Here is a 16,111-nt window from a genome sequence, read left to right on the forward strand (position 1 = left end):
GGCTGTTTTCAAGTTGTGCATCGAGTTAGCACGGCGAGGTTCATTTCGATCCATGATATGCACACTGGGTGTGCTATTTTAGCGCCCCCTCTGTCCTTTCAGCCAAGGAATTCGGCATTGTGGACATTGCCTGTCTGGCCCTCGGTGCAGACTTTAACCGTCTTACCCCGAGTTGTCAGTAAGCAGAATTTCGTTTCGCCGTCGCTGGTGCATCCTGGCCGCCCCTTTAGATGTCACTATATCCTGAAGCTGTGTGAGTGATTCCTGATCGAGCGCTCGCCATCGCTCCTTTCAAACCTCCTTCGGGGTATTAACTCCCTCTTGTCCAAAGCTGCTGGTGAAGGCGTGCCAAGGGAACCGCGGTAGATCTCTCATCGCGTTCGATCTAGGAAAGGATACCCTACCGACTTGGGCTGGTTCAATCCAGAAAATAACATGCCATGCTTGAAGGCGTTAGATATCAGTAAGCCTTCTAAAACTTTATCTTTCCCTTTGTTGAAGTCTATGCTGAATGAATATGGGGTCCTCGGATGTCCAGTGCTATCCTGGGGAGAATACAGCAGGATGGCGAAAGTCTTCCCGGAACATTCTGACAAACAACGGGATGGGATCCGCTCGTCGAAACCTTTTATTCCATGCCATGTCGACAATGGAAACGGTTAAAACAATGGTCCATGGCAACTGGCTTGTCCCTCGCACCCTCGGCGCTGTCTGTCATCACGTTTGGCTAACAATCATGGCTCGTGGGGTATGGCTAGTGATTACAGAGCCCCCTCTGCGGAAAGCTGTAGGGAGACTATTTTTATCGTTGGTGCTTGGATGAATATATAGGGTGACAATTTGTTGCATCGTGGACATAGTCTTTCCTTTCCTTCTTCCTTGCCATCTGGAATTATGGCTGGTGGTCACTGCGGCACCGGTGCGTGCTCACTACTGTCCAACAGTGCTATAGACTATCCGCTAATATTTTGTTGCATTACAATTAGGTGCTGACCCGACCTGCATTGAGAACGGTTATGGATACATTCCTAGTCGATCCGCCACCACCATCATGGTGGTTTTCTTCTCGATCTCAACCAGTAGGTCCTCCGCTTCCTCGGCCTTCACAATGTTGTCTGAGGATCCAAGTTGTACATATGGGCCAAGCTACCGTTCGTAAACAGTGGTATCTCTTCCCCACTGCCATCCTTTGTGGAATTCTTGAAATTCTTGGATGGGCATACCGGTTGAAGTCGCACTTCGAACCTTTCGCGAAGGATCCCTTCAAGATCCAGTAAGCTTTACCACGTTGAAGGCGCCCTCAGACCATGTCTAACGCAACGCCTGTGCAGAACGATTGCCACGATCCTTGGGCCTACACCCCTCCTTGCAGCCAACTTCGTTATTTTCGGAAACATCATCCGGGCTCTCGGGACAGACTACAGTCGTATCACTCCGAAATGGTGTAAGCACATTTCGTAGTATTTCCCCGTCGCCGTCGTAATGACTCGCCATTAAAGACACCATCATCTTCTGCGGCTGTGTGAGTGGTTTCACCTCATGCACACGACGATCATATCGGGCATTAACCTCGTTCCTTCTATAGGACCTTATCTCCCTCTTTGTGCAGGGTGGTGGTGGAGGCGTGGCCGCGAGCTCCGGGGGAGACCTTGAGATTGCAAACCGAGTAAGTTTCGTTACTATTACACTCCGAAAGACATGAGAGGCTCACTCGATGGTACTAGGGAGCCAACATCATGCTCGGCGGTATCATTTTCCAACTCGGTAAGCCCCCTTTCGTTCCACTCGCTTGCCTCACTCCCTCAACCACTCGACTCCGGCTCAGTCGCGATCGTTGCCTACTCCTGCCTTTGCACAGAATATCTCATCCGATATACCAAGAAACGACCCATTGCAAGGATTAATCAAACTCACAAAGACTACAGCTCGAGGGGAGAACTGACGAAGAAGCTCAAGCTCATGCTTTTAGGTCTGATTTTGAACTTGACGTTCTTGTTTATTCGGTAAATTTTGATCCCCTAATCTGTACTTCGGATGGCTCAAAGTCCCCCTTGATCCTAGAGCGATCTACCGAGTCGCGGAGCTGTCGGAAGGATGGACGGGAAGAATCATCAAAACTGAAGTGTACTTCAGTGCGTTGCCGCTTCTTCTACTTGACCCCTAGCTGAATTCTTTCAAGACTGGCTCGACGGTGCTATGATTGTCCTTGCCATGTATGCCTTCAACTTCTTCCATCCCGGCTGGCTTCTTTTCTCCCGCACCACCTACAAGAACTACAAAGAATACAAAACGGCCCCACTCGAAAACAAGAGCAACATTGCCATGATTAACTACAATCATAACAACGTCGAACGACAGGTCGCATAATGTCTTCTAATTTCGTTGCTGGCACTCAGATTACTCCATCATGATCACTTAATTGCTTAGAGCGCACGGATAGCTCTCGTCGTTGTATTTAGTACTCAGCTTTCTTGTTACCTAGATCTCATTTCTGTACGTATCTCGGACATCTGCATTTTACCCCTGTTGCTCTGCATCTTGTTCTGTACCAGTCTGTACCCCTTTGATCTCTTGACTGTTGATATACACGTCTGGCATGCTTTTATAGGCTTTGAATGTACGAAAATGTAGCATAAACGTAGGTATGAGAGAAAGATCATTGCTGCAGGTATGTTTTCGCCTCAAAACTGACGCTTTATCAGTTAAACGCCCACTACTACCAGCATTAAGCGCGCGATGCTCCTCTATTTGGCCATGTTTTGAATCCGGTTCCGATCTGATTATCGGTGACTCCCAGGCTCGAACTGTTCCGTTGTTCAAAACCCCCTTCCAAGGCCTGACGCGGTCTAACAGAACCAATATCCAACATCCAAGCACCTCCAGAGGCGGCGGTAAGTTCTTCCTGAATATCCAAACGGAAGCCTAACCTCAGAACCCTATTCAGACACCCTGACATGGGTCTTCCACCTGCAACAGACCTCCCTCCCGAGATCTGGATCTTAATCTTGGACTTTGCGACCTCATACGACGATGGATCAGCTGCACTTTCCCTCTGCGAGGTCTCAAAGGGTTTCTACCAGCTTGTCCAGCCCCCTTCCGTTATCGAACGGTTAGGATTACAGGGTGGAAGAAATTGCTTGCATTCGACAGGCAGTTCCACTCCGACAGTGTGGCGCCTGCCAGCAGGGGGATTATAAATCTCCGCATCGAAATCGACAGTCTGTATCCTTTGATTTACCCACCAGAGTCCCTGGACTCCGAACAAGACGAGGAGGATACCAGTTATGTCGACGAAGAAATTCCATCGGTTTCAGGGGATGGGGATAGGGAAACCAGTGACGGGGGAATCTATCTGGAAGGGGGAGAGGAGGCAAAAGCGAACGCTACAGGGGCCATAGACCATGGAGACGATGAGTGCGATAATGCGTCAGACGAGTCTGAGGATGGAGACGGCGACACGATTTCCAGCACCGATTCGGACTACGAGTACCAAGAGGTATCGCACTCGGATTTGGATTTTGAACACGAAGCCCAGAGGGGCCCCGACACCGAGGAGCTAAAGACATACCTGTCCACCCTTCCCAAACACGGCGATGGGACCCTGGCTGACCTGGCGCGCATCCCAACCCTCCTGGCAGAGGCAGAACACACGATTTACTCCGCCATCCGTAGGATCGTCCTATCCTCGTCCCAAACGCTCAGAATAGTACATATGCACATCACAGCCGAATACTTTGTTTCGATTACGTCGATCTTCCCAGTCCTCCCGAACCTGGAGATCCTGGACATGAAGAAGGGACGGTCAGGCAAAGTCAGCGGATGCACGCTCACTATTCGTAAGGTGGATACCCCGTGTCCGGTTCTTTTTCCTCGGTTACGGTTGGCCGCGTTCGATGATGGGTTCAATAACGATCGTCAACTGGAGGAGCTCACTGGAGGCTGTGAACCTGAAATGGGTGATTCCCTGGTATCCTCGGAGCAGGATTGGATAGCTGCAGTAAACGGTAGACTGGGATAGATTCTCGACTGCTATGCTTACGCACTACCTTGATGTTTAAAGATGTTCTTACGAAGGTCTAAATGTTAAACGCTTGTCGACGTGTTGCAATAAATCGTGATACGCGTTTCGACACTTGGGTGAGAGGAAGGATATAGTATCACATCGTCCATTGAGGCACGTTAAACACATAACATGACGTATGAGGTTTAGCTTAATATACAAGACTCCGAATCGTATACACTTTCAATTTATTCGTCCAATAACACATTTCCAATACTTTGATTGATCTCCTTAGTGGCAGGCGCTTACGGCAAGCAGCACCTGACAGTGGAAGGGCCAGGGCAGTAGCCTACCGACGATTCATTAGCTCTATTCGAACGCTAGACGAAGAATACATTTATTCTTTACCTGTGAGGGTTCTGCCGCTGGGGCACGAAGCAACAGGGCGGCATCTGCCACTGCCAAGGGTGTCAGGGCAGCGCTTGAAGCAGCACCGGACGTCTGCGGGGTCGTTCGGGCAGTAACCAGAGAAGGAGCCTCCTCCGCCGTTGGCGCAGGTGGAGGTGTGGAGGCAGGTACCAGGACCGACGCCGGGGATGTTGCAGGGGCCGTTGAGGGCGGCTTGGGCGACGCCGAGGGTCAAAAAGATGGCGAAGAGGGATGTGGTGAGCTTCATCCTTGAGATATGTGTAGGCAGATGTTCTGTGGGTTTCGACTTTGGTTTGGTTTATGAGCTCCTACTCGACTCTCGTACGCTCTTTTATAGATTTTGGTACTGTTCGCCAAGCCGCATTTCAGGTCCTTATGACGAACGGTGTACTATTTCTAGAGCAACGAAGCAGCGCAAAGGGAAATTTCCTACGGTTACATCGCACAAGGAAGATCCGTTTACCACCCTTTAACATGTTCACAAGCCACGGAATGGAAGACAAACCAAAACTTTAGATATGCTGAGCTCGCAGTTCACAGCGCGACTGGCTCGGATTTCTCTTTGCGGCAAGTTCTCGGGCCCCTTGAGAACAAGGAGAAGAGAAGATCGATCGTCGATGAGCTGCCTGTCAATGTCAACGTCAAAGTCAATGTCGACTGCTGTCAACGCCCATGTCAAGCTGTCAATACTCACTAAGTACTCAATGTCCATGTAACTGAGCCCATATGCTCCTGGACAAATGATTTTGAAGTTCGCAGCTTCGATGACGTCGTCTGTCGTTCACGCTTGGGCATGGTCACCCAAACTAGCAAGGTGTGGGTAGGCATCGGTATGGCCATGATTTACCGTGGAGCATCATGCATCCTGACAGACCAATTAGATTCGAGAAGGACGTTTTCCCAGGTCGTCCTTCGGAAAGGGGATTCGTGCCAAGCGAAGGGAGCACAGCATTCCGGGAAACCACAACCAATGCCTCGAGTCCCGACAGTATCTCTCACAGTATACACAGAGGTGTTTCAAGCTCTACGGTTGTCCTGGCTGACAACCGGAAAAGGTTCTACCCTCAATAACAAATCGAGCACGCATTTAAACTCCGACTATTGGCCCCCGGGCGCTTAATTTTGCTTCTTAACCCCTCACTTTCCACGATCCAGAGGTGTGCTACTTAATGAGGATCACAACCAAGGCTTGAGCCATTAAATGAAGGCTTCTATGCCTTCATATTTGAAATATGGCATGAGTTCTAATCTGATTACTAATAGCGGGGTAAGACACTGGAAGACCACCAGCGTGACCAGCGAGCGCTTGGGCAATTGGAAATCCAAAGTCGGACCAACTTTATCAGCTCGGTGATCTCAGCTGCGTCGCCGATGAAAGCGCTGGTATTTGGAGCACTGCAAGTCGCAGTCAGCCAGCGAAGAAACTTCTTCGCCTACTACATCCTTGACATTTGCTTTTGACAGCGATTCCAATCTGGCATCGTGGACCAATGCACGAGCTTCTTGGACAGTTGAGATGTTGGATAAAATCTTATCAGCTCGGCGAAGTCAATTACATTGCTTCAGGATGCCCGAAGCAAACGCTGGTAGTACTAGGACGCTGCGCACAAGTGGTGTATAACTGAATTATTCGAAGTTGCCTACTAGGGCGTTGAAGCCCGAGAAGTGAGATCTATTGATCCGCGGGAACTTGGAAGGCTCGAATTTCTATGGTTCGAAGATCCCAAATTGTTGTTGTCGAAGCCTTTGACACGGCGCGCAAGTTGTAATTGCCAGCCGCCTTGCTAAGCGTCGTGGCCCAGCAAGGTTTGATATGTGATCATGCATGACTAGCCCATTGAAGCCAAATGAACAGATAGCGAACAACATGACGCGCAAGCATCTAAGTAAGCGCCCGTTATCCATAATCGCCGTTTGGAAAGACTCGAGTGAAGCAGACGACGCCAACGGGCCAGGCTGGGGCACCGACTCGGACGACGAACTCTACCGCATCGGAGTGGGACGGTAATGAATCCAGAGCCCATCGATCCAGCCAGACTCGGCGCATAATCTGAGCCTCGTCAGCCTCCCAAGGCAAGCAGGCGGGTCGTTCGAAGACCTCACATGGCTCCCTACGAGCTCGAGCCCCGCTCAGACAAGAGTCCCATGTCTACACCACCGCCCGACACATTCTCGCTTCTTCCCCCTACCCACTCAGATTCAGTCTCCTGCAGCTCGACACAGACTATCTGAGCTTCAGGGAGATCCTCTTGTTCGACAAGCCGTTCAAAGGCTAGTATGACAGGCTTTTAGAATACGATGTATCACTATTTATCCTTCGTCTTCTCTCCATCGGCACGTTGTAATCAGAGGCAACAGTTTAGGTTGTAGTGGCAAGGCTGTGTGGTGAGTACAAAAAAGCGCGAGACGTTCTTGGCCTCTAACAGCCCCACCAAGAGTGGATTTACTCCATGACCTTTTTGTCCTCTGCCGCGGACGTGAAAACAAACAACTACGCCTCGACAAGTCCAGTGGAGGTTGCGGAACTCCACCTCGCTGTCGAAACTGATCTTAGACCGCCTTGGTGGTGGCTGGAGAACGATTGCAAACGTGCAAGGATACGATGAAGCGATCAGAATCATTAGGATTACAACACGGCGAGTAACAGTAGGAAATTGGATAGGATGCTTAACGAGAATACGAGAATGAAGGCGAAAATGGCGTTGCCTACTATAGGTCGGTGGAATAGGTTGCGTATGGAATGGGTTGGAAATGATGGCAAGGATGGAGGTGCAGGTGGCAGTGGCAACGGGAACGGGTATTACGAACGACAATAAAGACGAGAACGAGAAACCGAAAACGGACGACCGTGTATCCCAGAAAACCGAAAGGTATATGATACGGTAAGTTAAGAGGAGTAAAAGCGCTTGCTCGCCTTGAATATTGAATCTTGGACGTTGTTCGATTAAATGTTTTGAAGTTTGTCAATGGGTCTACGATCCTTGTTGCCTTGATACGTGCCCGAGTCGAGTCAGCGTTCTCTGTCGTTTGAAATCGAAAGGACAAGAAAGGAGTATGGGCACTGTTCGGGCAAACGTCGACACCGTCCAGCCCAGACGCCTCCGGTCCCACGTCAACGCGTCCCTGACACGTCCGCGTTCAAACGCCCTCGACCACCGCCAACCGTCCATGGGCCCCTGCTCTTCCAACGCACGCCCCCCCCCCCCTGTACCCTCTGGCAGTCCATCACTGACCCAACAGACATGGAGATTGATTATACACGAAGACTGCCGGAGGCTGGAGCGACGCGCCCGCGGCGGCGCTCACGAGGGTGCCACTTATCACGGGTGCGGGTGTTGCTGGACGTGGTGGTCTATGGGAGGCGTGGGCGTCGCTGACGTCTGGTGTAATATCGAGTGCGCCGGGGCTGGCCCTTGTGCCAATAGCGATTCAAGCTAACGGGAAGCGAGTAAGCCTGACGGACGCCAATTAAATAAAGACGTGACGTACCTGCTCCACGATATTCTGACTCGTACCTCCTCTGCTGTGGTTCGAACCGTCGTCCCCAAGGTCCAGCGGCGACTGACCGTCTGTCAGCACGCTCGGGCTATGCCTCTACAACGAAGGATGAGTATCATTGCCTGGCACGCGAGAGGTGTTGACAACATACGGGATCATCCAGCGGCCTGGTGACGAGATTACTCGGCTTCTTCGCAGAGGATGCGCCATGAAAAGACATCTCCTCCCTCGGCACAATGTCGATCAAAAAGTCAAACTGGTCAGACTTGCTGAGCGCTTTGGCAATATCTGAGCGGGACAGCGTCCGGCGTTTATTAGAGTCGGCGATAATGAATGCCCTCGCGGTTATTTCGGATATAAAGACTAAGTGAAGAGGTTTAGTTGGATTCAGACGAGGGGGACGAGGGGAGAGGGAATGCTGACTTTCGCATGCTTTACAGAAGAGTATGGGTGCTGTGGTGGAGTAAGGAATAAGCTTTATGTTTTGGAGCGAGGTGAAGACTTGCCGTCTGCAGCAATCATCTAAAGGAGGACGATGATTCGTCAAAGATCTCTGGCCAATCAGCGTCGCGGAGGGCTCACCTTGACATCAGGATCGCTCTTCATAACCTTCTTGATCCTCGCCAAAGGCAGCGGCGGATGCCTATAATCCGGTGTCTCCTGCTCAGCCGCATCCACCTGTCGCTGCCAAAAATTGCGCAAAAAGTCGTTGAGGGGCTCCCCAGGCTGGACAAAGGGCTGTTGCGACATGTTTCGTTGTTTGGCGCGTAGATCGCTTTAGGTGTGCTTAGTTATCGGCAGCACGCTAACACAAGCGGGAAACTCTGTGGTGGGTTGAATGCCAGCAACCAATCGTTGAGGAGAGATCAATTCCATGCCCAACCTCGAAAACCCTAACCCCGCACTTTCCCACGAGATCTCAAATCAATTCAATCATCGCACAAAATCTTATCAGTCTCCAACACCGCAACCACAAAAAATGGCCTCCACCTCCCAACCGCCTGCAACTTCAGTTCTTTTCGCTAGAGGCGTCATCGCGCGACTGGCAATATGGCCAACCCTCAAAATCGCTGTACAGGAATCATGGGGCGGTCCTGAATCGGCACAAAAGCGCAGTTGGATGGCCTCGGTCGTCGTTGACACCTTCGAAACAACAACCCCGCCTCCCGACGACCAGTACATTGAAGAGCTTTTACTCCAGATCATGTCAGACGAATTCGAGGTTTCAATAGAAGATGGAAGTGGAGAGAGTGTAGCGAGGGATTTGGTTCAGCTGTGGGATGAGACGAGAGAAGGGAGGGACGCGGGGGTATTGAAGTTCGAGGAATTGGCGGAGAAATCAAAAGGAAAGAAGGTGGAATACGTGGCCAAGGACCAGAGTGACGATGAAGATTGGGAAAGTGATGACGGAGAGGACGATGGCGACGAAGAGATGGACGAAGACGTTCCCCAGCTCCTTCAACCGTCAGAACCACGACCAAAGGAGGAACCAGAGGTAGACGAGGACGGCTTTACGCTTGTAAAATCGAAAAAGGGACGAAGATAATAGATGTGGATACTTTGCTTCTGTTCGTGCCGCTAAAACAGCCATTCCTTGCCCTTGATGTTTTGTTCACATTAAGAAGGAAATGTTATTAGCCGAAAGCATCCAGAAAGCATCGGAAAGACCAAAAAAGACTACCAATGGTCCACGGATGCATCAAGGGGGAATCGAACCCCCGGCGGATCGAGTCAAGGTCGTAGAGTGGCAACGATCCAGGTTACCACTACCCCATTGATGCGATACAAACTGCCATGTTTCGACCCATTCGATTCGGTTTGGGATCTACAGCTAGCGCTCAAAGGCATGCTATTGCTGCAATTACTCACAGCATTAACTGCGCTTACGACGGGCTGAAGCGAGAGTTACTTTAAATTCGGAGTCAGACTCGAAGTCCAAAATCATAGCGTAAGCCCAAATAGGGCCGTGGTGCTTCAGAATCAAGAGGGCTGCATTGGCAGTTGGCGCTTAAATAGCGGAACGCCCCTAGTCGGGGCTGAGGATTCCTTCCCCCATCAGTGTCTTAGACTCTCTGTTGCGCCCATGCGTTGACCGTGTTTACAACATATCCGGCACGGCGATGAAAACGATAAGGGTAAACTGCTGGTCCCCTGGTTCCGAGTTCAGCTGACACATGATAAGTACGCGTGTATATTCCTAAGACCCAAGTCGAATCCATATCATATCCTACAGTCGACCATGGATCCCATCCTCCCATGCCGAGCTGCTTTCATAAAAGCTCGACTCCAAATCCAACGTCGAAGCTTCATCTGGATAACGATCAACATCAAACTGATCAAACCGCAACCCCCTGCGCAGCCGGGGGAAAGGACTGGGTTTCACGCCCTGGTCCTTATCAATGACAGGCTTAAAAGACCTGAACTTCCCCAAGGTAAACCTGCTGAACAAGAAAATCTCCAATTTCGGAAGGACGGGAAAGAGGGCGGTGAGGGAGATGTAGTTATCGGTGGCAAGGCTCATGAGGATGAACCTGAGGGAGTGGGACGAGGATACGAGGATGCGGCGGATGGCGGTGTAGACTTGGAGCTCGGCCTGCGCGATGCGCGTGGGGACCCGCGCGAGGTCCTCGAATGACCCGTCACCGTGCCTTGGAGCGCTGGCAAGGTATGCGTCGAGGCTGGCTTGATCGATGGGCTCTGAACCGTTGTCCCACTCCGATTCATCCACAAGACGGTACTCGTAGTCAGAGTCGGTGCTCGATACAGAGCTACCATCGCCGTCCGCTTCATCCGACGCAAGATCATCCGGTTCACCGTCTTCATCCGTATCACCCTCCCCGTCGTCTGTCGTTTCTTCGTCCACATACGTGAGGTCGTCATCATCGCCATCTTCCGCGCTTACTATAGGCACATAAACGTCCCGATGGATGGGAGGAATCTTAATGTAGAGGTTCTCAATGGCCCTTCCTCCCGGTGCCACCCTGTCTGAATGGAACTCCCCCTCAAAAGCACGGAGGCTACGCCACCCTACGATCTTGACAGTTCGAAACCGATACGGCTGAACGAGCGCGTAGAAGGCTTTCGATACCTGTGACACTGATAGTGCTGTCGATCCATCGTCGTGGGTGGTTGCCCAGTCCAAGATGCGCATCCAAATCTCGGACGGGATGTCGGCCGCTGGTGAGAACTTGAAGCCCATGTGGCAGGTGTCTGTCAAGTTTAGTGTTCAGGGTTTTGAGTTCAAAGGGTTTTTCTGTGGGACATGCAAACCGACACTCACCAAACTCTCAGCTACGGTTCCTTGAATAAGGTCTCGAGTCGTTACGAAGGGAGAAAGCAAGAGCAGTCACTGATAATATCCACGACTGACGAGCTGTCAGGTCATTCACAACAGAGTGGACGGGTACTATAGGAGCCTGAGGTCCTTTGGCCACTTTGCTGATCGCCTCACATAGGCATGCAGCCGTCCGCATTTACGCCATTCTCTATGGGTGATGGAATGTCTGTCATGAGTCCAGGAGCATACACATAAACACCGGGCTCGAGGTCGAACTCGCGAGTTCGCTAGTAGCCTGCCGTATCTGATCTCGACTCTCCTCAAGTCCATCAGTTCTGTGCTCCTCGAGATACCACCCAACGCGCCGAATTATGTCGCATCAATGGGGTAGTGGTAACCTGGATCGTTGCCACTCTACGAGCTTGACTCGATCCGCCGGGGGTTCGATTCCCCCTTGATGCACTGAGCTTTTTCCATAACCTTTTGTTATTATGTCAAATGTGCGGCAACTTCGACCACTTTTTAACCATTTCAAGGGGTATGTGCGACGCTCAGCAGATTCAATGGTAGGCTATGGTGGGTTGACACTTGCAGATGAGCGCTTCAACGACGATTCGGATTCCGATGGTTTCAATTCAGTTGTACTTACACCATCTTTCGGCGTCCTACGTACGACACCTGCCTCGGACACCTTCAAGTTGGTCAATTTAGCTCCCCGAGCTCATAAGGCTATTATAATCCCTATTGTTATCTCAATGGAAGCACCCATTCACTGGTCACGACGTCTCCATACTAGTAGCTCCAGCCTCGGGGTTTCTCAGGCGGCTCGAACACCTGGTATGTCCGGTGAAGAAGTCTTCGTTGTTTAATGGCTGCTGAAGGGTCCTACCAGCGCCATTCTTAGCTATGAAGAGTTACAGTACTGATATGGTGTCCCGACCCCAAAACGCCGTTGCCCAATCCTCGTCGACAGGTCACGATGACTGAAGCTCAGAGCATGTCAGCGTCCCACCACGATAAAGCCTTACGGAGGGCCTTGAGGATGTGATTAGAATTCACGTCAATATGCCAAGGGTGAAAGCGAAGAATTCTTGTTTAATATTCAATGGCTGTGGGCCTTCTTAGCACCTCTGGATCGCTGAAAGTGAGGAGTTAAGCGCCCAAGTTATTCAGTCTGTGGGAGTTGGGACGTCAATTTGCCCATCGATAACCGACGGTCGTTCCCTCCGCTGTCTGCTCGTGTATGCTTGGAACAAACGCCGCGGTGTGTTCTGTTTTACACGTGCCCAATTACTCACACCTGCGGTCGAGGTCCATGGCTGCGAGGATTCCAGAATGCTGCAAGGCATTGAAGGCTCCCTTTCGTTGGCGAGCGGGCTCACACAGTTTAACCTTTCCAAAGGACAACCGGGGAAAGCGCGGTGCTCGAGGCGAGTCGGTCCATTGACAGTAATTGATGCTCCACAGTAGGACAGGGTTCAGTCGATGCCTATCAAATACCCAGACATATAGAAGACGTTGGGTAACGACCACACCGTCTACTGCTAGTCCGTCTGACCGTACCCAAGCACCGCATATCCCCTTATATAGCCTTTTGGTCGACATAAATGGACGGTGTAGTCGTTATCCATCAAGGGTGTTACATACTTCGAAGCCTTGAACTTCAAAATCATTTGTTCTGGAGCGCTTGGGCTTGACATGGACATTGACAGGCATCTCTTCGAGGCCCGTCGATCCCCCCATCTCCATATGCAAGAGCTCCGAGAAGTTGCCGCGAGAGCGATCTGAGCGCGTTGCTCTGGGGCCAGGGGCCCTACATCTCAGGTTTATCTTCCATTTTATGGATGGGAAATACCAAAGGACGCCAGGATATCGTAAACTAATCTTCCTTGTGAGATGCCACCGCAGGAAACTCCCAGTATGCCCCACTCATTGTGTAAAGTGACTTCATCGTTCATCATAGAGACCGAGCTGAAAAGCTTGGTGAACAGTGCCAGAATGTATAAAAGAGCGTACGAAAGTCGACTAAGAGCTCAGAAACCCAATCCACGGTTGGCACCCACATAACATCTACCAACCCATACCCTAAAAGATGAAGTTTACCACATCCCTCTTCGCCATCTTCTTGACCCTCGGTGTCGCCCAAGCCGCCCTCAACGGCCCCTGCAACATCCCCGGCGTCGGTCCTGGTACCTGCCTCCACACCTCCACCTGCGCCAACGGCGGTGGCGGTTCTTTCTCTGGCTACTGCCCGAACGACCCCGCAGACGTCCGGTGCTGCTTCAAGCGCTGCCCCACATCTCTTGGCAGTGGCAGATGCCGCCCTGTTGCCTCGTGCCCCAGCGGCAGAACCCTCACAGGTAAGAGATATATCTCTGATTTGGGCTTTGGAGTTGGTCTGATGGATTTACTTGTAGGATACTGCCCTGGACCCGCCACGGTTAGGTGCTGCTTGCCATCATAAGTGTCTGAGAGGCCCAATCAAAGTACCAACCGTAAATTGCTTATCAAATGAAATATACATGGAGGCTCTCTACCTACGTGGTCTGTATCGCCAAAGTGTCTGTACAATATTCTCCTATTTGCCGAAATCCGAGGTGTATATCCAGAAGCCTAGATCCATCGAACTCGTCTACTGGGGGGTCCTCAGGCCTCCAAGTAAGCTTTGAATTTGAATTTGAATTCGAAGGTTCAGTTACGGACGTAGCGCAAATGTTACATAGATTTCGATATGTGTACAAGGGTATAGTACGGGTGCAGAGCAGGTGATTAGCGAAGTGCATGATAGCAGGTAACAGCACAAACAACGGGTGATAGCTAATGTACAACGATAGCATGAATGGGAATTGAATATTTGAATACAGGACTTGGTCGGTGTTATTTCCAGGCTTAGTTACGTTGTTTGCGCCCTTTGGTAGGACGTCGGAGCTGCAGATCGGGCAGCTCCATCTGAGGCATCTGCTCGGGAGAATCTGAGCGAATGGCAGGCGGAGGCTGCACCTGAGGAGCCAGGGTCGTATCGTCCGCCATACTCTCCCCAGAGCTCTGTCGTCGAACTACTCTTGGTCGACGGCTCAGAGGGCGAGTGCATAGGTCCCCCAAGTTCTTCCACAAGTGCTGTTCGAGGTCTCGCAGCTGCGCAATGTCGACACCTATGGGTGGTGGAGTCCAGGGGAACAGGATCCCATGCGTCCCTGGAAGTTTCACGCCTCCAATACGCTCTCCCAGCTGCCAGCAACAGTAGCAGCATTTCTTACCCACGCCGATGGCGCATGGCGCCTCGGAACCTGGAAGCTATGACAATATTAGCCGACTGGCACTGAGGTCTTTCAGTAAGGAATATACTCACAAGAGCACAAAGGTTCTCCAGGCTTGCGTCGTCTATATCCGCACCATACGTGATACGTTCGCCATGGGCTTGCGCCTGGTATTTTGCCACTGCCATCAGAATTGTCTCCGCGTGGAGAGTACCGGTAAACCTTGTGCGCGACCCCAGTTGTCGGTATAGGTGTTCGAGTGCTTGTGTCTTGAACCGCTCGTGTTTTCCCCGTCGGGCGCGTTGTTGCAGAGCATCGAGCCGCTGCGAAGTTTGCAGGTCAACTTCAGCCTCATCCCAGTTAGGATCGGACATGACCACGTCCTCGAGCTCCCCGAGTTCGTTTCCATCGAGTCTGTGCTGTACGTCGTAAAGCGGAAGTAGGTCGTGTTTTCGGTAAGAAGCAGTGACGAAGCCGGTCTCGTACGATCCAGGGAAGACCGAGTGTTTGCCGTAGTAAAGCTCATAAGCTGCCCAATGCCAGGCAAGGATCTTCTTTATAAAGCCGTAGAGCCGCATGGCAGGCGTCTCTCCCTGCACTGGGGCATCGTCAGAGATGATTTAGAGAACTCGCAGAAGAACTTACCAGCGCCTCCCCTTCCAGCAAATTCCGTATTTAAAAGCTTAGCCAATGATGTTCCCACGAGGAGAGTCTCGAGTAGTTTGTGTCGATGAAGTTCCAAAAGGACGATGCACGACGCGTTGATTTGATCCATGCAGGTCGCGGCATCTGCGTGGAGCGAAGCTCCAAATGGAATCTTGCCTTCCAAAACGCGGCAATGACGATCGATCTTGCAGAGTTGCGCATGGACCAGAAGCACGAATGATTTTACCGAAGCCGATGAGAGCTCCCAGGCCTTCTCATTCTGAGGAACATCTTTGAGGAGAAATTCGTCCTCTGGTGTCAAAGAGGTAAGGGCGACAGTGCGAGGGGTTTTGATCTCGTCTGACAGTGGATCCCATTCTGACAATGGTTCCCAAAATTCTTCGCCTGTACGGCCGTTGAAAATCCTGGGATAATAGAGGAACCTATCCAAGAATTTGTAAATGCTTCTCTGCAAGGCGAAGAGGCAGATTTGATCAAAAGCGCCCATGGTCTTGAAGGCGTTGCAGAGGGCGTGAAACTGGCTTGGCAGGGATGGGGTGTCGTCGGAATCGCTGATAACCGTGTTACGAGTTTGTTGGCGAGGAAAAGCGAAAAATACTACTTACGAAGGGTCCACCATGTTATCCTGCTGAGCCGCCGTCGGCTTGGCCACTGAGACGACGATCCTTGACCCCGGTTCGGTCGAATTAACCCTGGGGTTCTGCGCTACTAGGATCGCGCTCGGAGTCTGGGGGTCTTCTGGCAAAAAGGTGCCGGTGACCGCAACAACCTGCTTAGCGTCCCTGTCTGCCGGGCTTCCACATGTCAACAAATTGGAGAGGTGCCGCAGAACTGGAGGGATATCCGGGTTGCCTACGTGGATGCCCACTTCAGCACCGCAGTATTTGCCTTTGTGGAGTAAGGTAGTAACGGTTTGTATGTTCCTTTCTAGCTCTTCAAATTCGGAGGTGCTCGATTCAGAGTCTGTGGGCATCGCTATGCCAG

The 16,111-nt window shown here is 51.3% G+C and overlaps 8 protein-coding genes and 2 non-coding genes across 10 annotated transcripts; 5 read left to right on the forward strand and 5 right to left on the reverse strand.

Annotated features, from left to right (window-relative positions):
* Window positions 1–894: 894 nt before the first annotated feature.
* Window positions 895–2,367, forward strand: CC1G_06698 (hypothetical protein; the record flags this gene model as incomplete). The annotated part of the gene is made up of 10 exons (XM_001839433.1): window positions 895–919; window positions 987–1,079; window positions 1,129–1,273; window positions 1,332–1,444; window positions 1,500–1,522; window positions 1,586–1,666; window positions 1,725–1,764; window positions 1,826–2,003; window positions 2,062–2,132; window positions 2,180–2,367. 10 exons carry the CDS (start codon window positions 895–897, stop codon window positions 2,365–2,367), a joined length of 957 nt encoding a protein of 318 aa, XP_001839485.1.
* Window positions 2,368–2,954: 587 nt separating this feature from the next.
* On the forward strand, window positions 2,955–4,018 carry CC1G_06697 (hypothetical protein; the record flags this gene model as incomplete). Its single annotated transcript, XM_001839432.2, has 2 exons — window positions 2,955–3,109; window positions 3,169–4,018. The coding sequence occupies 2 exons, from the start codon at window positions 2,955–2,957 to the stop codon at window positions 4,016–4,018; spliced, it is 1,005 nt and encodes a 334-aa protein (XP_001839484.2).
* A 287-nt stretch (window positions 4,019–4,305) lies between these two features.
* CC1G_06696 (hypothetical protein) lies at window positions 4,306–4,676 on the reverse strand (the record flags this gene model as incomplete). The annotated part of the gene is made up of 2 exons (XM_001839431.2): window positions 4,306–4,349; window positions 4,409–4,676. 2 exons carry the CDS (start codon window positions 4,674–4,676, stop codon window positions 4,306–4,308), a joined length of 312 nt encoding a protein of 103 aa, XP_001839483.2.
* A 3,073-nt stretch (window positions 4,677–7,749) lies between these two features.
* CC1G_06695 (nuclear transcription factor Y) lies at window positions 7,750–8,677 on the reverse strand (the record flags this gene model as incomplete). Its single annotated transcript, XM_001839430.2, has 5 exons — window positions 7,750–7,863; window positions 7,919–8,023; window positions 8,079–8,290; window positions 8,351–8,480; window positions 8,510–8,677. The coding sequence occupies 5 exons, from the start codon at window positions 8,675–8,677 to the stop codon at window positions 7,750–7,752; spliced, it is 729 nt and encodes a 242-aa protein (XP_001839482.2).
* Window positions 8,678–8,906: 229 nt separating this feature from the next.
* On the forward strand, window positions 8,907–9,473 carry CC1G_06694 (hypothetical protein; the record flags this gene model as incomplete). The annotated part of the gene is made up of 1 exon (XM_001839429.1): window positions 8,907–9,473. The coding sequence occupies one exon, from the start codon at window positions 8,907–8,909 to the stop codon at window positions 9,471–9,473; it is 567 nt and encodes a 188-aa protein (XP_001839481.1).
* Window positions 9,474–9,622: 149 nt separating this feature from the next.
* On the reverse strand, window positions 9,623–9,708 carry CC1G_20105. The gene has a single exon. It is a non-coding gene; the product is annotated as a tRNA-Gly (tRNA).
* A 446-nt stretch (window positions 9,709–10,154) lies between these two features.
* CC1G_06693 (hypothetical protein) lies at window positions 10,155–11,126 on the reverse strand (the record flags this gene model as incomplete). Its single annotated transcript, XM_001839428.1, has 1 exon — window positions 10,155–11,126. The coding sequence occupies one exon, from the start codon at window positions 11,124–11,126 to the stop codon at window positions 10,155–10,157; it is 972 nt and encodes a 323-aa protein (XP_001839480.1).
* Window positions 11,127–11,580: 454 nt separating this feature from the next.
* Window positions 11,581–11,666, forward strand: CC1G_20106. Its single transcript has one exon. It is a non-coding gene; the product is annotated as a tRNA-Gly (tRNA).
* A 1,630-nt stretch (window positions 11,667–13,296) lies between these two features.
* CC1G_06692 (hypothetical protein) lies at window positions 13,297–13,668 on the forward strand (the record flags this gene model as incomplete). The annotated part of the gene is made up of 2 exons (XM_001839427.1): window positions 13,297–13,564; window positions 13,622–13,668. The coding sequence occupies 2 exons, from the start codon at window positions 13,297–13,299 to the stop codon at window positions 13,666–13,668; spliced, it is 315 nt and encodes a 104-aa protein (XP_001839479.1).
* Window positions 13,669–14,093: 425 nt separating this feature from the next.
* On the reverse strand, window positions 14,094–16,100 carry CC1G_06691 (hypothetical protein; the record flags this gene model as incomplete). The annotated part of the gene is made up of 4 exons (XM_001839426.1): window positions 14,094–14,498; window positions 14,554–15,059; window positions 15,107–15,678; window positions 15,733–16,100. The coding sequence occupies 4 exons, from the start codon at window positions 16,098–16,100 to the stop codon at window positions 14,094–14,096; spliced, it is 1,851 nt and encodes a 616-aa protein (XP_001839478.1).
* Between the last annotated feature and the right edge of the window lie 11 nt (window positions 16,101–16,111).

Source organism: Coprinopsis cinerea (genome assembly GCF_000182895.1).
Source record: "Coprinopsis cinerea okayama7#130 chromosome 5 map unlocalized cont3.5, whole genome shotgun sequence".
Classification (NCBI taxonomy): Eukaryota; Fungi; Basidiomycota; class Agaricomycetes; order Agaricales; family Psathyrellaceae; genus Coprinopsis; species Coprinopsis cinerea.